The sequence below is a fragment of the Nicrophorus vespilloides genome, unplaced genomic scaffold (assembly GCF_001412225.1).
Source record: "Nicrophorus vespilloides isolate i.1.1-1 unplaced genomic scaffold, Nicve_v1.0, whole genome shotgun sequence".
Taxonomy (NCBI): domain Eukaryota; kingdom Metazoa; phylum Arthropoda; class Insecta; order Coleoptera; family Silphidae; genus Nicrophorus; species Nicrophorus vespilloides.
Window position 1 is genome coordinate 41010 of NW_017096445.1, and position 20386 is coordinate 61395.

Here is a 20386-nt window from a genome sequence, read left to right on the forward strand (position 1 = left end):
GGGGGGATCGTACAGAATCAACCGCGGAAATCGTTGCAGCATTCCAACGATTCACCCATAAACCAATCAACGAATACATCACACACAAACACTCGACAATCTTAATTTATTCATTCAACAAACTTAAGTTTTTGATTCAACCTCGTCATCTTCATCTCCGTCGTTTCCGTGCGCCGTTGTGAATTATGTGTTATTTATATTATATATACATACATAAAAGAACTAAAGCAAATATCAAGCAAACCGAAACAATAAGCGGAACATGCATTATTTTATAGGAAGAGGAAGAAATGAACTCTATATTTATTATACCTGTAGTGGAGAAAGACGGTTTTAATAGAAGAAGAAGAAAAAAAACAAAACAAAAAAAAAACATTATGTAAAAGTTGAGGAGAGTGCTGATGACTTGTGGAGAAGATAATATAATTATTTATTACTGAAGAAGAAAACGAAAAAAAAAAGAGAAAATAATGAAAAGAAGTGATTGAAAAAAAAAAACGCTTTTGATTTGAACAACCACTTCTCTCCTCCATCCATCCCAATTTTATTACTTCCACGTCTGTTAAATACCGCTTACAAATGAGCGTTTTATGCTAATCCCGAAATGCAACCAATGTTGTTTTGCAGTGTCTCGATGCAAAATTGTATTTGCCGACGATAAACTGATCGTTAGTTAATCAAAAGATTATTAAATCTGTGATAATCGAAACAACACTTTCGATCGTATTTCTCGGAAACTATAAGATCACGTGTAAAATTGTGTATGCAAATTAAAGCTGTAAATACTGCTAGTTCAAAGTAAGTATATGTAGTTATTTTTTTGTGAAATTCATTTTAAATACGTTTAAATAATTTATCAATAAATTCTTATTACCCGAATGTTAATTATCGCTAAAAACAAAAGTTATGCTGCTGCTGCAGCACTGAAATATCATAATTGATGTTACTTAGCAACTATATGGTAACCATAACAACCACCATCAAACTATTATTTCCTTGTTGCGTGATGAAACAAATTAAGAGTAGAATGTACAAAATTAAACAATTTATGCAACATTAGATCGTGCCGTGTGGCAAAAATGATCATAATAATATTTAAAAAAAAAGTGCGAGCAAAGGTCACATCATTATGTAGCCGTCAATAAGACTGATACCGACAAATCGTTTGACGTTATGTGCTATATTAAGGTTAATTTGACAAAGGTAACATCAACTAAAATCTTAAGTATTCACCGTTTGCTCATCTAAATTACTTAACCTAACCCAACTCTCGATCGATTAGCCAACGCGTTATTTTTCATTTTTGGTTTCAATAAAAATAATAGGACCATATGATGATGCGTAATCGTCGACTTCGCAACGCGACGGCGACGATAATGTTATTAATTCGCTGATAACAAATTTCGTCTATATATACATATATATTGTAAAGTCATCCTCGTTCCACGAAACGGTAAACATAATATTAACTAATTAAACTGTTTGTTAAGAATAACATTAAATTAAGTACGTCAAGCTCGATGCGGATACGTATTTTTTCCCAAGTTGTACCCCATGGAAATGTACTAGGACCAACAACACATATTAATAGTTGCAAAGCAAAACTAATAAGTCAAATTATCAAAAGCGGTTTACTTGAAAACTTTATAAGAATCGCTTTCGAAAGAAAATTTATCACCGACATGAATATAAAAACTGTAATTTTTCAATTAACATATTTTATGTCGTTTTAACGATAGGATATAAATAAACGAATAATAGTAATAAAACAAAAGTTGTCATCGCGATTAAAATTAGCGAACTTTGTACATTTTTAAAAGTTTGTCTAAACATTGTTCCCGACTATCCGCAAAACAGTTCAACCTTGTAAATTGTGAATCCGACAAAAATTCTCTATCTACCATCCGTCCGTCCGTCCTTCAATTGATACCTTTATCACCGAATCCGCGTTGCTTAACTTTCGTAAACAGTCGACCTCGGTTATTCCGGGAAGCGGAGCAATTAAATTTTTTTTGTAATCATCAACTAAAATTGTAATTTGTTTTTTATTCAAGCGATGACACGATTTAAATTATTCATTTATTTTTTGGTTGACACTAATTCCTAGATAAATAGGCATGCGCCACCGCGATGCAATTACACAGACACGAAAACAATTAGCAATAAATTCTCAGTAGAGATAAATTTACTTATATATTCGAGAGTTTATTGCAAAATAATTGTATGCATTACTTTTACTTCATTCTCTTTATCTCTGTCTTTTCATTATAATTATTTATATTCAATTTCGCAACCATTTAAACGCGTTTAATTGAATTCCAAAGAAACTGCGTTTTTCCTACTTCCCATTCCACACGTACACTTATTATTATTATTGCTTTGTTTTCCTTGCCAGCTGAGTGCATAGTAATTGCATAATTGTTATCCTTTAATTAGACCTGATTGCTAGTTTTTGTTTCCAATTATTGATGAAGGTGTTCAAGTGTTATTATTTTTGTTTTTTCATTAATTTTTTTTTAATCTAACTGGAAAAGTACGTTCGGGTTTACAGGATGTTTTCGTTTTATTTTTAAAATTGTTATTTATGCCACGGGATGGATATGAATGGTGATGATAATACGCTTGATTCAATTTCATCTCGTTTGCCGTTCGCTGAATCCAGTCGTTGAATGAAATTATGGATGAGACTATTAGTGAATTGGACTTTTGCTGTTGCTGTTGTTAATGAATTGAATTGTTTTTACTTGAAAGTTCCTTGAACACTTTTAAAACTTATTTTTAAAGCTAAACGACAATCCGTTGGTCACCCATTTCCGTAGCTTCTATTCTCGCAATAGAAGAGGATTACGAAATGTCTCTTTAGCTACGTGCATCGCTTACATGTGTGCATTGTTTTTGGCATACTTCCCGCCCCGCGTAATAAGGCGCACGTGAAGCGGTTACGTAAACGCAGCATTTTCCAAGATCCCGATGCGTTTCGCGGAAAATTGCATGCATTCTCGTTAACATAATTTATTTAAGATTTTTTACATATGTGTGAATGCATGCATTTTGCTTCAGTACATTTAAATACGTTTATTTGCGATGGATTCAAAAAACAAAAAAAAATGTGCAATTATGAATAATTATCGTGGTTGTATGAAGTTTATATGCAAATGAGGCACGGGCGTTCCGATTCCGCGTATCGGATAGATAGTTTGTATTTATTATTATTTTTTTTGCGAAAAGAGAAAACAACAATTCCACTGCATAATCACTCCAAACCAGATGTCGATGGGTGCGACAATAACAACAACAGGCGAGAGCAAGAGAACGTGAATTAAAGCAAACATTGTTGTGTTTGTGCAATTAGTTTATAATTAGCTACCGGGCATTTTCTTCCTTGAGCGGTTCAAGTATGTGCATATTTAATGAAAAACTAGATGGAAACGCTGCAACTATAATAGATTCCAATTTAGATCAGGTGTATATATATATGTGTGTGTGTGGGAATGTTAACTAACTTTGAAAGTGTAATTCAAATAAATAAAACGATTCGAATGGATTATAGAGCAAGAAACAGCTCATGTATCTAATTACCTCGGGAAATGTTAACTAACTATATACTTCAAACGAATTGCGTGATTTATGACCGTACTAAATTTTACTTGAAATGCGATCCGACGAATGTAAATGTTAACTAACTCTATAAACAAATAATACGTTTATAGTTTCTAAAATAATGTACAAATATAGAAAATTACGTTGGAAATCTCGATTGAAACGATTTATACGAAAGAGCGCATGAGACAACACGTCAGTGGGCGTTTAATGGTCTTCGTAGGTTTCTCAATAAACTACAAAGACGACAATTAGGTAAAGAGGATTCTGATTAGGTGACAAGAGTGTGGGAGGTTGGTTTGCTTTTGAACTTTTCATCTTTTATGGGCATTGGATTGTGTTGGTGGATAGATGAGGAGGGAGGGATACGTGTTTGGTGTACGTTCCGATTTTAGTGAACGCAGAAGGCTGACTCCACTAAAAATAAGACTGAAACAATTGAAATTCTGCGAAGCGATTGCATGAAAATTTATAATTAAACTTCTGCTAATGCAATCGTGCACTCGGAATTGCTAAGCGCGACGCGAAAAACGCGATTCTCCAGGAAATCTCTAAGGTCAGAGGACGGCGCGAACTCGTTCGTATACACACACACATTTATATTATTTATAAATACTCATCCTTCCCTACTTGCGCAAATATTTCCAATTTCCGAAAACAAATCCTCAACAAACAGAAAGAGAATGCGATTTCTCTACTTTCCCAAAGACACGTTCCAAAATCGATGAATTTTTAAATGAAAAGCTGAAAGTATGTGTGGATGAGGTTTTAAATAAATGTGATTAAATAGTAGAAATCATTTATGTAGACAATTTAAAAGAAATGGTTGTAATGTGGGGTGTAGTGGAAATGGCTTGGGTTGAAGGCCTGGAGCCTCGAAGAAAACGGCAACGACTTGTGGTAGAGATCGTGGTGATGGAAGCGGTCGTAGTTGAAGTCGTGGTGGTGGTGATGGTGGTCGTCCGGAAGGACGTAGTATACAGGCCTTGGGTTCTTCTCCAGGTTCGCCTTCACCAGACGCTCAGGAACCGCTCCGAAATCTCCGACCTCCTCGAAGTCCGTGTGCTGGGTTGTTGAGGGAACCTCGGTGGTGGACGGTGGCCCGTAGACCTGCTGGGGCTGCGACCTGTACCTCGAGCCGAATCTCGGGGGTTCACCGCATACCAATACGGCGGAACAGCACAGAACCAAAGCGGCGATAGCAGTGAACGACTTCATCTTCGGTGGACGATTGAGGACTTCTGATAACACCTCGTCGACGCCGGCGGCTATTTATATTCGGACCCTACGTGATCGCATTTGCATAATTTTGAATTTTAAAATTCAATTCATAAACGATTTGCCAACGCCGACATTGACTGCGAGTGCAGTTGGTGTGGTAAGGACGCGCAATTACGCAACGACGATTCTATTATCTTTGGCCCATTTCCTAATTACTTTCGAAATTTGGTCGGCCTGATTCGAGGTGCTGTTCCTCAGCAGTTGCAGCACGTCGCTCAACAAATCCACCGGGAACTTCTTCGCAATGACGCCCTGCAAATATCTCATATTAACACTCAACTGTAACTCAATTTTGTTACGAGACGAACCTGAAACACCCCGCAGACGGCACCGCGTTTTCCCTCCCAGAACTCGGGATTCGGCTCCAGCCGATCCAACATATCGAAGGCTTTCGCGGCGTACCAGAACTCGCCCATGCGATAGCAATCGTTGGCAATCATGAGCAACAGGTTGAAACTCTCGGTGGTGGCTTCCATCTTCAGGTAGAGCTCCCAAGCCGCCTGCGCTTTCCCGTTCATCACGTAGCAACGAGCCAAGTTAGAGACGTACACGTAATCGTTCCTGATCTTCGGATCCTGAATCAGGAGGAACGTCTCCTCGGCCTCTCGATACTGATCGCACGCCGTCTTCGCCTGGGCGTAGTTGAAGTTGAAGGTGTCATCTGCCAAAGAATCTGTTTTAAGTGAAACTCACTGTTTTCTGGTCGCGCCTTACCGGAATGCAGATAACTCTTAATAGAAGTCAGATAAACGAGGACTTCTTCGAATTGGCCTGCTAGGAAAAAGGCGGCTGCCATGCACTGTCTTCCCGGTATCGTATCGCATTCGCTCGCAGAACTTCCTACCAAGTGGAAACACTCTTCGGCGGTTTTGATATGCTCAGCCTACAAAACTCAGCATCACTTACTTTTCTGAAGATATTATACGAATAACACTCACCGAATTCAACTCTTGTCCCAAACAAGCATTGACAACACCCTTCAAAATATACTCTTGCGGCACCGCAGGTTGCAAATCCTTAAGCAAATCGTATGCTTCTTTAGTATCCTCATTCTTGAGGTGATTTATAACCAAATTCAACCTTGCCTCCGACACGATATCCACTAGTGGCGGAAATATCTGAAAATATATACACAATAAAAGAATATTCTTCTAAAATTGAAGAATAATACCTGCATTGCACCTTCACCATTACGAAATACCACCAAATTATGTTTAACCAAATCATGACCGAAACCGGCGTTAGCACTTTGCTCCACAATACTCCTAATCTCGCTTTCAGCCGCTGCTCCATTATAGAGTCGAAAATGATTGCACGCCTGAAAAAACATCATTAATTTAAAGTATAAATACAATAATCTGTGATTACTTTCAGATTAGTGGCGATTACGGAATCCGCGTGTTGGTTCAGATACAACCCAAGAACCTCCTGAGACACATCATAGTAATCCAATTTGTAATAACACAAAGCGACGTAAACATTCAAAGCCAAATTTTCCCTAATAAATAACTTTGATAATTTTATAAATTAATAATGAATATTTAAAAGATTAACCTGTTCTGCAAAAGAAGCCTCTTGTAGATATCAATAGCTTCCTGGTAATGAGCCCTTAAATAATGAATTGCAGCCAAACTGAGCTGATCCTCCAGGACGTCCTGCAACTGCTGATGATGCTCCATCAAAGCAGATTCATCCCCTAAATTGTGAGCCAGGTGGAAGTTCAAGCGAGTTTTCAACCCACTCGGCGAGGCGTTCACTAAAGCGTTCTTAGACTCATTGTACATTCCTAGAAATTAACATTTAATTTTCACATAACAATAAAAAATTGAAATTACCTAAATAGAAGTAGCAACAGGCGAGATTAACAGCGATGCTCTTAAGATGAGGATGCTGCGCGTTGAGGGTTTCGTAGATGGATAAGGCCCTTTTATAATCGCCCTTGTGGAAGGCGCAGTAGGCCAACCACAAGTCGATGTTGGGGTTGTTGTGATCCGCATATTGCTTGAACTTTATGCAAAGAAACATTAAATAAAGATTATAGTTATCTACGGATAAAACAAAAGCTTACCTCCAATAGGGTGATGGCTCCGGTGTAATCTCTCTTTGCGAGATACTCTTCGAAGGGTGGTAAACTGGTCTTCGTTCCGCTGCTCCCGCGACCCGCGCTCTTCGCCGAAGTCTCGTTGGGGCTAAAAGCCGGCTTAGCTCGAGACAAAATCTGAGCGAAATCAAGAGAAATATTATAAAATAAAAATGCAATTTCGAAAAAGAACGCTCACCATTATCGTCGACGCGTCAACCTCCAATGTTTGTTACTCTGTTACCCCTAACAACGGAAACGCAATTGTTTTCCAGTCTTGCAACTTATTTAACCGAAACATTACATAACATAGAGTTAACCACGTTATTTAATAATCTCCATGGATATGATTGCAATTAACATTTCTTTGAATTTAGAGATTCAACATCCAATGATGATAACAAATTGCGAAAAGTAATAACTGAAACAATTTATCAATCAATAATTTGCATACGTTTGATTTTGCAAATAAATTAAATAAAATGTAACACTTTTCACATAGTTATTATCTAATTGAATGAAGAATTAGTTTTGAATATTTGAAATTTCAAACCGGTCGGTTGCGTCATCTGCCGGCGCGATTAGAAATTACATATGACAACTGAGTAGTTGTTGGGTTAACCTTAAATAGATCAAGTTTGTTTTGTTGTGTTCAATGCAAATAATTGATAAGTTAATTCTGTTTCAAGTATGTTAGAAAACGTAAAGCACGTAATTTTGGTGCTCTCTGGCAAAGGGGGTGTAGGGAAATCCACTGTCAGCACGCAATTGGCTTTGACACTGAAAGAGAAAGGATTTAAGGTTCGTAAAGTTCTGTTATTTTTATTGATAAGATCTAATCATATAATGTTCCAATTGTTGCCTCGGATACTGAATTCATTGTTTATAAAAATGGTGTTTTCAATAGTGTTGCCATTGGTTACTGTTGTCGTTATGTGTTGGTTGTTATCAATACAATTACTTTGAGAAGTACAGATGAAAGTTAGTACGACTGTTAAATGTTTACTAAATCTAAAGCAAATTTTCACCAATATTTTAAACCTTTAATAATTTATAGAGATTTTATTACATTTAAATATAAAATTATTGCAAATTTTCATGCAACAATAATAATACTTTTATTTTTGTTAAGTTGGTTATTGTTTAATTTTTGCTGATCAACAGTTGGCAATACAATTTGTTGATTGATTGTTGAGCGTCGCGTCGGTTCTTGCAATTTTTGTTGAAGAGAAAAGGTATTGAAATTGAGTTAATTAATAGAAATCTCTTAATTTTAATCTTGCAATTAGTTTATTGCAATGTTGATGCTCGTATATTCATTATCGTTTTATTGTTTAGGTCGGATTGCTCGACATCGATTTGTGCGGTCCGAGCGTCCCATATTTGCTGCAATTGGAGGGAAAAGATGTGCACCAATGTCCTCAAGGGTGAGTAACGTATCTTATTTGGACGTTTAAATGAGTTAAATTAAGACGCGATTCAAAATAATTTGGGTTTGAGTAATCAATTCAAATGTTCGTGTTGGTTTGGTTGCATACATCGACTTGTGCTAAATTGTGCATAATATTTCTTTTAATTGATCATTTAACTGTTACTTAAAATTAAATTCGTGATTGTTAATTTTGTATTGATTTTGTTTTAATATAAGTTTTGTCTATGTTTAGATGGGTCCCGGTTTACACAGATGCAGGACAAAAGTTGGGAGTGATGTCCATCGGGTTCCTGCTGGATGATAGGAACAGTTCTGTGGTATGGAGGGGTCCGAAGAAGACAGCAATGGTGAAGCAGTTCCTCACAGACGTCTACTGGGGCGATTTGGACTACCTGATCATAGACACTCCACCTGGTAAGGAATTCGTGAGAAATGTATATTTTGCATATGATACTGATGATCGTCGCTTTAGGAACGTCGGATGAGCACATCACTGTGATGGAGAACCTGAAGCAGGTCAAATGCGATGGGGCCGTAATCGTGACTTCGCCGCAGGAGGTCGCCATCGAGGACGTGCGGAAGGAGATCACGTTCTGCAAGAAAACCGGCATTCCCATCATCGGCATCGTCGAGAACATGAGCGGGTTGGTGTTTGCGAAGCACTAAATTAGTGCAATCTTCCTTCATCGTTGTAGGTATAAACGTTTCTTTGCTTTTCGTTAGATTCGTCTGTCCGAACTGCACCGAATGCATCAACATCTTCAGCTCCGGTGGTGGATCAGCTTTGTCGAATCTGCTGCAGATTCCGCTGCTGGGAACGTTGCCCATCGATCCGAACGTGGGTGCGCTACTGGGAAAGGCCTGCGTCGTCGACTTTCCGGAATCCACAGCCGCCAAAGTGTTCCACCAGATAGTCGATGCCATTTCCAAAGAGGTTTAACCATAGATTTAAACTACTTGTTATATATATATATATATTATTTTTTTGATATAAAGTTTATGTATTAATGGTTTTCGAACGTCGATCAACCTTAACAAATCCAAATCATCCTTGCACATTTCGTGAATGTAAAACATATATTTTCCATTACAGATACTGTAAGAAACTGTTGAGAAAAGAGAATTTGTATGCAGTTGGAGCTGCTTTAAGAATGGATGAAGATTTTGCTGGGATGTAAAAAGTAAGAATCTTTTTTCACCTGAATATTTTATAATGATAAATTCGAATTGTAATTCGATGAAAACACACAACTTTGCTATACATGTTATTTAAGGAAATTACGGTCTCAAATAGCTCACTAAAGATAAGCAAATTAATCGCGTACATTAAGTTAGGTGATAACTTTTCCATTTACTTAATTTACCGATTAGAGAGTTACACAACAATTACGAGCTTCAGATAAAACATGTAACTAAAACTAATCCTATTAGATTATATGATTCAGTAATTGATCTTCAAAGATCTTTCCATAGTTTTTTAAATATCTGTTTTAAATTTTTACTTCTACAATCCTTATTAACATATGCATTGCCGTTGTTATATAGTGCTTCGGTCTTCTCTTCTGGACTTACATTTCTTATTGTAAAAACACTTCTACTTAACACTTCTAATTAATATTTCATTTTACTTCAATTTCTCATTGATGAACAATTTTCAATCCAATTGGATTGGATTGTTCAAGTTTAAAATAATTGTTTTTTTTATACTTACCCCATTAATTTTACTCAATCGTTCTTGTAATATCATCAAACGATTTCGCTCCAGTATCTTCATCAGGACTTTTCAATGTATAAGTTAGTTTAGTTTAGCATTTCCTGGTAGGTGTGACTGGGAATATATTAGATATAAGAAAATAGTTTAGTTTTTTATATATAAGATTTTGTTTATTGTTCAATTCATATAAAAAATTCTACTCAAAAAGCTACAAGGGTTGAAATTAAAGAGTAATAATATGAAGGGGGATCATCTATATAAATATATATAATGAATAACGCAGACAAGAGAATTCGCAAAAAGAATCATCATCAGCTATCATCAAAATAATAAAAAAAAATATATCTTATATCAAAAAGAATCACCAAATTAGCTTGTATAGAAATTAAATGGGAGAAAAATGCAACACATTCATCCAATCACACACACACACAACATTTTGATTTCTTCGTTTGTCCTCTTCCGTTTCTTGGAATTTGTTGTTCGCTAAGTATCTTTGTTGATGTTTGATTTTGTGAGAAAGAAAAACGGAGAAGAGATATTTTTAAATATTTTTTTTATTATCCCATAATATTAGCCTAAAGTAATAATAATAATATAATAGTCTTGGAATAAATACGAAAAAAAGAAATTAAAGGATACCAATATGTATGCATGTTGTTGTTGACGCCCTCGTTTCTCTGAATGGAAAAAATAATACAATTATTATATTAAATTATAAAACGAAACAAAAAATATAAATCATGGCAGTTTGTTCTTTTCGTCTCGCTTCGGCTGGGAAGCGAGGAGGAGGTTCTTCTTCTTATTCTTCTTCTTTGCGCCCAGACCCCGATTTATAAACAAAATTCAAGGGATGGAAAAAGGAACCGAACGAAGACGTTCCTTCTTTCCCCGGGTTCTGGAGTGCAGCAGCACAGGCTATATAATATGATACCTTCTTAGTAAGTAGTATATAGTAGTAATATACATTTTTATATAAATGTGTATGTGTGGAATGCACAAAGAGATGAGGAATGATTATATAAAAAACAAAGTAGTAGTTAATATAAGTAGGGATTTTTTTTGTGTGTGTGTGTTGTGGTTTCTTCTTTTTTTTTCTCGTAGAGGGTTTGGGGACTTTGGTTTTTTTGTTTTCTTCTTTTTTGATGTGGGCAAAGGAGTGTGTTTTTGTTGTTGTTGTTTTAGTTGTTTCTTTATGTTGTTTTTGTTGTTGTTGTAGATGAAGGTGAAACAACTTAGAAGCACTTCCTGTGGACGATGGATGGGCCGGACTCGTCGTATTCCTGCTTGGAGATCCACATCTGTTGGAAAGTGGAGAGGGAGGCCAGGATGGAACCACCGATCCAGACGGAGTATTTCCTCTCTGGTGGAGCGATAATCTTGATCTTCATGGTGGATGGAGCCAAGGCGGTGATCTCCTTCTGCATGCGGTCGGCGATGCCTGGGTACATGGTGGTACCTCCGGAGAGAACGGTGTTGGCGTACAGATCCTTACGGATGTCCACGTCGCACTTCATGATGGAGTTGTAGGTGGTCTCGTGGATGCCGCACGCTTCCATACCCAAGAAGGATGGCTGGAAGAGAGCCTCTGGGCAGCGGAAACGTTCGTTGCCGATGGTGATGACCTGTCCGTCGGGAAGCTCGTAGCTCTTCTCGAGGGAGCTGGAGCTGGCGGCGGTGGCCATCTCTTGTTCGAAGTCGAGGGCGACGTAGCAGAGCTTCTCCTTGATGTCGCGAACGATTTCACGCTCGGCGGTGGTGGTGAAGGAGTAGCCGCGCTCGGTGAGGATCTTCATGAGGTAGTCGGTCAAGTCGCGACCGGCCAAGTCCAGACGGAGGATGGCATGAGGAAGGGCATAACCTTCGTAGATTGGGACGGTGTGAGAGACACCGTCTCCGGAATCGAGGACGATACCGGTGGTACGACCGGAGGCGTACAGCGAGAGCACGGCCTGGATGGCGACGTACATGGCGGGAGTGTTGAAGGTTTCGAACATGATCTGGGTCATCTTCTCGCGATTGGCCTTCGGGTTCAATGGAGCCTCGGTCAGGAGGACGGGGTGCTCCTCTGGGGCAACACGCAATTCATTGTAGAAGGTGTGATGCCAGATCTTCTCCATATCGTCCCAGTTGGTCACGATGCCGTGCTCGATCGGGTACTTCAGGGTGAGGATACCCCTCTTGCTTTGGGCCTCGTCTCCTACGTACGAGTCCTTCTGGCCCATGCCTACCATGACACCTTGATGCCTTGGGCGACCCACGATCGACGGGAAGACGGCACGGGGCGCGTCATCACCGGCGAAACCGGCCTTGCACATACCGGATCCATTGTCAACCACCAATGCGGCAACTTCTTCGTCACACATATTGAATTAGTACTGCAAGCAAAAAAAAAAACAACTCAGGTCAGTAAACTTCAAACACAACAACTCTCAATTAATCATAATCGAAAATACCGATTGAGAATTGAAAGAAAAAATATGCGAAGCAATTTGCAATAAAAGGGAAGCGGCATCGGCCACGCCCTTACAACTCGAAACAATCGGCAAGAACCACGCCCATACGATTCCGGCGTTCAAATATTCAGCAAGAAACGCGAAAATTAAATAAAAAATAAAACACAAGCAGTAAGAAGAATTAAACCGTTGCGTTAAAACGGTTTAAGAAAAGAAAAAAAAAATGTAAAACCGGTTTCTCGCGTTCGAATTGAATGAATATAGTCCCCCACCAACCGTCGCGTCCCATTCATCGAGGGGGCGCTCCGAGGCCCCGCCCTTTCCTCCACGTAACAACCACGAATCACGTATATTCCGGAATATATTCTAATTCGATTATAACAAAAATAGAAATTTTTATTTAAAAGAGATATCCAAACGCTAAAGCACTGATCATTAAATAGAATTTGGAGATGAACCGAGAATCTTAACAAAAAAAAAGTCGAAGCACTCGAGGAGGAGGAAACACGCGACCACACCCGTTTCGAAATTTCCAAAGTTGGAATACCAAAAAAAAAAAAAAATCCTATTAGATATCCCGATTTTTTTTTCTGCGTTTCGTTGCAATTCGATTGAAAATATTTTCGCTTTCACTTTCGATGAATCGGTATTTTGTATGTATAGTGTGTGTATGTATTGTATTGGTGGATGCACTTACTTTAGGTATAAAAATGTAAAAAATAGGAATTATTTGTGTTTGGTGGTGGAACTATTTTCGGCACCCTCACTTGATGTTACCACGAACAGCACACAGAGTTGTCTGAGGAATGGACGGCGCCGGCCGCGGTATATAAACGAGCGTCCGCTCCGCCCCCCGCACCCCCTCGCCGACCAATGCGCGCACAGCGAACGGAGGGCGTGGTGGGGGGGCAGCTGGCGCGGATCGCATCACCATATATGGTATTACCGTTGAAAAATATTTCGACCGAAAAGAAATGAACGTATTTGTATGTATATATATGTATGTGTGTGTATACGATGATGCATGCATGCAAGGGGCGGAGGGAGAGGAAGAAAGAGGAATAATGCACATACACACAATTCGTCGATTTCGATGGAAATAATTAGCGAGAAGAGGAAACTGGCTGATTCATCGAAAGCGGACGGGCAGACACATCGGTCGGTGGTCGTCCGATTTTATTTTCGTTTCAATGTTTACTAAAGCAAGTCTGTCGTTGTTATTTTTAGGCTCTGGGAGATCCACGATGATCGTGGAAGAGATGCAGTTAACAGCAGGAGATGTTAAATTTAGAATCGCGGCGGCGACGGCTACCTGTTCGATGTGCCGGCATCGCGTACATCACGAGGACGACGACACCTGCCTTTTCCCAGAAAATTCCAATTGGATTTTCTGCGCTCGAGATGTTTTCGAATTGGAAACGTGCGTTTTCTTGTACAAGGGTAGATGGATTTATTGGTGAAAAGAAAAAAATGCAAAAATTGTCTGCTTACCGTTCGGGGAAAGTTGGACACGTCACAGAACAAGAGCGATCAACAAACGAATGGAAGAAGCCGGGTCGGCGGTTCGAGGAAGTGCCGGTCGGCGTGGACTGTTCCGGGTGGGTCCGGTGGTCGGTGGATAGACGGAAAACGGGTTTTCGGGCGGTTTTCCTGTACGGAAAAGTTGCGTGCGGGTGCGATGACTTTTCCGGTGAGGGCGGTGCGTCAGGGAAACGTCGAAATTCGGGGAAAATCGAAAATCGCGGGTGTCGCCGGGCGACGGCCTCCCCCCGTTCCGCTCGACATGGACCCGTCCGCGTCGGCAGACCCCCCACCCGACGGCGGCCGCTGCACGAGCGTCACCATATATGGGCATAAAACGAACGGCGGCACCGGATTGGTCGTCGGTTTTTGGCCTAACCTAACTGGAAGAATCGCAAGACGCGCTCGCTGCCGTTGCCGCCGGCCGGCGCGCCGTCGTTGACCGACCGGCGTATCCACACAACACAACCGACATTCGTCCATGCATCCAATACATTACATACTCATCGCATGGAAAAAACTGCAGAAAACGCACCCACCCACGTACCCTTCCTAGAAACATAACAAGAAAAAAGGTTGCTAGCAAGTAAACCTTTCCATCATCGTTCGTGCATAATAATAATATTTTTTTTCCACTCTTCCCATCTACGTCTCAAAGCGCTGAAGGTCCGCGACGACGGTTGGACCTTGAAACACAACGGCCACAACTTATGTCATGCTATAGTGTAGTATGTATCCTCCATGGCCTCTGCATTCTCGCTCATATCATCATCATCCTCATCGATCTTACCATCATCATCATCATTATTATTAGTAATTCTCTAATATCGTCAAGACAATAACAAACATCAACAAAAGACGCACGTTTCGAGCGAAGAAAGAGCGTTAACCCAAATCGCGAATTTTCACCTCGATCGAATAGAGAAATCTTTTCTTCTACGCACACGTTTCTCCAAACATTTAGATCAGAATCGATCAACTCTACAGGACAGAAAATATATAAACAACAACAACATTCAAACAACATTATTCTTCACGAATAATGTAAAATGTTTATACATAATTATACATCGCGAGAAACGTTGAATTCCACAAACAATTACTCATTACACACATTCAAAACCAAACGAGCTCGCGTTAAAAATTGCATTATGTTTCAATGATTATTTACAACTTTTTCGATATTATTATTATCTTATTTTTCCTTACATTTTGAAACAATTTTCATCTGCATTCGTTTCCTTTACTTAAATAACATTTGAAACGCGATGTTTTTCCAACATCATCACTACTACAATTTAAACTTAAGTAATATGGAACGTATGACGCATTTCAATAGACGCGAACTTAAGTCACATATTATTTATATATTACTCAGTGGAAACGGAGCGAAATTCTCGTTATCTCTCTCGTGACTCACAATAATAATTATGTTTTTTTTTTCTTCAAATTTTATTAGTTAGACGCAATTCGTTGGAGATTTTAGTTTCGTTGAAATTTCGTAGATTTTAAAATCGAGCGTTCCAAAGTATTTTGTTTTGCTTTCATTTACACGACCTGCTTTGATTATAGTAATTTCGTTAATTTCACAGTTCGTTACTTGTTCCATTACCAACTGAAATAGTTTTGGGTAGATTAATTAACTCGCAACTTAGAAACTTAATTTTAAGATTACAAAATGAATTTAATTACTTTGATGAGGAAATCAGAAGTTAAAAAATTATCATTCATTAAAAATTAATGAGTTCAGATGTATATTTGAGGATTAAACGAAACGAATGTTGTTGTTGTTGTTGTTAAGACGCTTATAACAAAGCTGCGTCGAATGCAGACGGCCGCAATGGCAGAGTGTAATAATGTAACCTTCTAACGAAATAAGTATAATTGAATAACGAATTCAAGGAGAGACACGACTATGCGACGAGACTTATATACATACATACACACATTTAGCGAACGGGTGGGTGGGAAAGGGATGGAGAGAGCGTGAAAAGTGCGCGTCGGAAAGAGACAGAGCTTTTAACTCTGGAGAAGTATGCACGCGGAGAACAATGACTTTGCTGCTTCAATTACCGTACATTTCGGATTCAATGGCATTTACTAATTAGAACTTAATAAGGATTGAAATCGCCGCGGCGAGGGAAAAAACGGTGCGCAGCAATTAACGTACGAAATAATAACGCGAAAGGAATCCTTCTCTTCATCTGAGAGAAAACATACAAACACACACACAGAGAGAAACAGTTCAATTTAATGCTATTGCTTTCGAATGCAAACATCATCGTAATCATCACCGCCCAACATCCAGAGAGCGAAACGTTTATCATCGTTTGTTATTTTACAATTGCTATGGTGATGCTTTTTGTTTGCGCGCAATCGACTCCTGCTCACTTGACACCATTCCGATAAGAAACTCGGACAAGGAATAATAAGTTCATGATTCCTCACTTACACTCGCTCTCCGTCATTTTTCGACGCTAATTGAGACCTTAAACAGTTTTGTTTACGCTTAGCAACGATCATTTTGTTTATGTTGCCCATGGTTTCGTATATATATATCTAACACGATATTTCCGTTGCGAATTACTTAAAGCAATAATTGTAATCTATGTAATGCAAGACGAACTCTTGACATTCGGCGAGAAATCAACGAAAACCGAAAGTTCCTCTCTTCTCTAAAAAACCATTTAACAAGAAAAAAAATCATCGGAGAAAACGAGTTTAGTGCTGCAGCAGAAGCATACATTTGCATAATTTCGACCTTAATCTTAATGTCATTTCGTCGATTCGCTTATTTAATGTTGCCTAGTTACGTTTTGTTGCCATGGTTATTTTTCATTCTTGACTTATATTCCGGTCGATCAATTGCTCCCGTTATCCGTTGAGATGTTTATTTATCATCTTATATGTTTCGGTTTATAAGTTACATAATTAAAAGTTACGTTCATGGATATTAATCAATTTGAGTATGGAACCGAATGCGATCTTCGTGCAGGTATTTTCCCGTTACTTGTTACTATGGTTACTTCTCATTTTTAAAGTCTGAGCTATAATTCATGGATAACTTTGATTAGTTTTTTTGAATTAATTAATTATTATATGAAAACATGCAATCTTCGTTTTGTAAGAGCTAATTTGTATTTTGAAAATTTCTTCTCAAACGCAGAAATTCGATTTATAATTATAATTTGTTCATCCAATAATCAATTTGACAGAGAAAACCATTTTCGAATATTTTCGTGTTTCCATGGTTATTTCCAATTTTTGACTTTCGATGATGTTATTTGCCATGGAAACCAAATTCCTTTTCTGTAATTTATGATGATTTTTTTTCACGTTGGTTTTGTAACGCGCGTTTCGTCATTTTCGTTCGTTGCATAAGTGTCGCAAAATAAAAAAAAAAGAAAAACGAAAACAAAAGTTACCGAAAACGGCTATGGAAACGGTCGCGCGCCATACATAGAAACAACCATCATAATCGTTTATTCAATTGCTTTTTTCGTATTCGTATTCATTTGTTCTGTTTATCGTCGTGATGGGAACGCGTTGCGCAATCATTCAATGGCCCTTCGATTCGCGCATTCCGCTCCATCCGACCTTCCGTTGTTCATTTATCTTTTGTTTGTTTACTCTCCTTCTTTCTTTTGTTTTCGGCGCCGAATCGTTTATTCCGTGTCCGAGTCGGAAATTCGTTTGTTTCTCTCTCTCTCACTCTTACACAACACATGCACATAAACAACATTCATTCATTGCGAACGGATGCGCGCCGCCACCCTATCCAAATATGGCTAAAATCTCCTCTCCGGTTGGACCTTTTTCTGAATGGCCATTGGAAATCAATCGATCGATCGAGAGAGAACCCGAACCTACGCTTCCTTTTTCTTCGTTCCTCTCTTTAACTCTTTCCTCTTTCACTCTGCGCGTTTCCGATATTGTTGCAGAGCTGCGACCTCAAAACGCATCTGTTATGTAACGAATTCCGGCTGCCCCGTTCGATGATGATGATAATCGGACAACTATTCAAATCTTTTCCTAATTAATTTGAAAGAGGAACCGTTTTTCAAAGAAACACACGGTTTACTTTTCATGCCATTTGCATGAACACTTTCAAAAAAAAGTTACATTTGTGATGCTTAAGTCTGTTTTAAATTAGCTATCTTAAGTGTCACACAATTTGACAGTCCATTTTTGTTTTGACTTAAGACTTGACTGTCAAATTTGACAGATTTTTTAACCTTAAGTGTAACAAAAATTTGACAGTTTTATTTTGACATAAGTGACATCTGTGCAGCAATCATTTGAAAATTCAAATTACTTCAACTCAACTAAAATCTGAATGAAATCTTCTTGTATTTTCAGTAATTACATCAAATCGAGAGTCGTCTGCAGCTGCGGTGTTGCAAATCAAAGATTATTGCATTACACACGTCTTTTGGGTGGAGAGAGAGAGCGAAAAATAAATAGAAGATTGAAGCATGCGGCTCTCTGCATATCCCGTAAGCCGCGGATGATTGGCTTCGGATCGAATCCTGTTGCCAAGACGACGACGACTACGACGCGCTAATACTGTTTATTCTTCGGGTTATTCAATTGTCGTCGCCATGGGAAAATCATATTTGTTTGGATGTCACCGCATCTGTCTCACGCGGTAAGTTGACGCGAGACTCTTCGTCTCTCTTTTCCGTTTTTGTTTTCTTCTTTTCGCTTGCGGAAAATTGATGGATTTTGGGCTGTTGCCAACCGAAGTCTCGAAGGCACCCAACGAAACAACAGTGGTGGAGAGTTCGTGCGTGCGTGCGTTCGTTCGTTCGTTCCGACGAGAGGCATTCGCCTTGAACTTGGTCGTTGTTGGAATTGCTCCTCTCTCAGACGTACGCTAGACGGACCCCGCCGCACGCACACACACACACGCGAATATATCTGGATAGGTTTCATGCTAATATCGATCCAGACGAAATTTTCGAGGCGGCGGCGGCGGCTGCTGTGAGAGGCGGCTCTGGCCACGTGCGTTTCCACCGCTATTATTTCGCAGACGGGTGGAAAATCCGAGAGGAGAAAAATCGATGCAACTCCTCCCGTTTCCATTGCAAGCCGAAACCACCCTTCGCATCTTGCAGTCAAAGCCATCAGCTACATTTTATTCCCCGATCATTTCTTCATATCTACTATAGATTTTACATAATACCCAAAAATTTACAAAAATTAGTTCAATTTTATCAATAATTCATTGCTTACTCAATCAATTTCAACTAATTCTTAACAAAGTAGTTCTAATTGTTATTGATTTTGTTTTACGAGGAAATACCTGAGATGATGTAAATTTAATTGGAATTATTTGAAAACAACAAATTTCAAATGTTCATAAATTCTTGAAGAAATGAGATAATGACGTGTTTCAAACAGTATTTTTTAACTAATTGAATCAATTTCAACTAATTCTTAACAAAGTAGTTCTAATTGTTATAGATTTTGTTATATGATCATGAAAATTTAATTGGAATTATTTGAAAACAACAAATTTCAAACGTTCATAAATTCTTTAAGAAATGAGATAATGATGTGTTTCAAACAGTATTTTTTTAACTAATTGAATCAATTTCAACTAATTCTTAACAAAGTAGTTCAAATTGTTATAGAGTTTGTTTTATGATCATGAAAATCCAATTGGAATTATCTGAAAACAACAAATTTCAAATGTTCATTAATTCTTTAAGAAATGAGATAATGATGTGTTTCAAACAGTATTTTTTAACTAATTTAATCAATTTCAACTAATTCTTAACAAAGTAGTTCAAATTGTTGTAGAGTTTGTTTTATGAGGAAATACCTGATGATCATGAAAATTCAATTGGAATTAATTGTAATCAAAAAATTTCAAATGCCCGCTCATAAATTTGTCATAGAAACAAGGAAATTTAAGCATCCTAGATTTGAATCAATGCAATTTTTAATATTTGTCTTCTTGATCTTTTTTGTTTATAATTTATATGTTTTTTTTTTACTTTATTTCATATATTATTTTCTATTAAGAAATTCGTGTTTAGTAACTTGAAATCTTATCGTCTTCCTCTCGGTTTCCGTTGCTGAACCTCGGCGAGGCGAGGCGATAAGGACACGACTTAAAAGTTTCGCAATCAAACAACACAATCATCGTTTATTAAACATATTTATAATCGCGTTTGAAACGTCGATCCAATCACTAAATATAGAATTTAACGATAATAAACTGTTCACTAAACGTTCCGCCGCAATTCGTTCGTTCATCAGAATCGGACAAATTAATGGAATTCCTTTATATTACT

The 20386-nt window shown here is 38.3% G+C and overlaps 3 protein-coding genes across 3 annotated transcripts; 1 reads left to right on the forward strand and 2 right to left on the reverse strand.

The window, feature by feature from the left end:
* Positions 1 to 4387: 4387 nt before the first annotated feature.
* LOC108557031 (intraflagellar transport protein 56) lies at positions 4388 to 7465 on the reverse strand. Its single transcript, XM_017913405.1, has 10 exons — positions 7161 to 7465; positions 6950 to 7099; positions 6717 to 6888; positions 6436 to 6667; positions 6250 to 6379; positions 6053 to 6199; positions 5820 to 5999; positions 5596 to 5764; positions 5190 to 5542; positions 4388 to 5133 (listed from the first exon to the last, which is right to left on the reverse strand). The coding sequence occupies exons 1-10, from the start codon at positions 7161 to 7163 to the stop codon at positions 4993 to 4995; spliced, it is 1677 nt and encodes a 558-aa protein (XP_017768894.1). The 5' UTR covers positions 7164 to 7465; the 3' UTR covers positions 4388 to 4992.
* A 66-nt stretch (positions 7466 to 7531) lies between these two features.
* Positions 7532 to 9348, forward strand: LOC108557030 (cytosolic Fe-S cluster assembly factor NUBP2 homolog). Its single transcript, XM_017913404.1, has 6 exons — positions 7532 to 7597; positions 7651 to 7762; positions 8300 to 8388; positions 8626 to 8807; positions 8866 to 9037; positions 9117 to 9348. Exons 2-6 carry the CDS (start codon positions 7652 to 7654, stop codon positions 9331 to 9333), a joined length of 771 nt encoding a protein of 256 aa, XP_017768893.1. The 5' UTR covers positions 7532 to 7597; position 7651; the 3' UTR covers positions 9334 to 9348.
* Positions 9349 to 11269: 1921 nt separating this feature from the next.
* Positions 11270 to 14154, reverse strand: LOC108557032 (actin-5C). The gene is made up of 2 exons (XM_017913406.1): positions 14055 to 14154; positions 11270 to 12485 (listed from the first exon to the last, which is right to left on the reverse strand). Exon 2 carries the CDS (start codon positions 12471 to 12473, stop codon positions 11343 to 11345), a length of 1131 nt encoding a protein of 376 aa, XP_017768895.1. The 5' UTR covers positions 12474 to 12485; positions 14055 to 14154; the 3' UTR covers positions 11270 to 11342.
* Between the last annotated feature and the right edge of the window lie 6232 nt (positions 14155 to 20386).

Coding starts and splice junctions, on each gene's coding strand:
- LOC108557031 (XM_017913405.1), bottom strand. Junction 6,380..6,435: donor AGGCTTCTTTTGCAGAACAG/GTTAATCTTTTA, acceptor GTTATTTATTAG/GGAAAATTTGGCTTTGAATG. Junction 5,765..5,819: donor TGGGACAAGAGTTGAATTCG/GTGAGTGTTATT, acceptor TGAGTTTTGTAG/GCTGAGCATATCAAAACCGC.
- LOC108557030 (XM_017913404.1), top strand. CDS start 7,652: ATGTTAGAAAACGTAAAGCACGTAATTTTGGTGCTCTCTGGCAAAGGG. Junction 7,763..8,299: donor TGAAAGAGAAAGGATTTAAG/GTTCGTAAAGTT, acceptor TTTATTGTTTAG/GTCGGATTGCTCGACATCGA. Junction 8,808..8,865: donor GATCATAGACACTCCACCTG/GTAAGGAATTCG, acceptor TCGTCGCTTTAG/GAACGTCGGATGAGCACATC.
- LOC108557032 (XM_017913406.1), bottom strand. CDS start 12,473: ATGTGTGACGAAGAAGTTGCCGCATTGGTGGTTGACAATGGATCCGGT.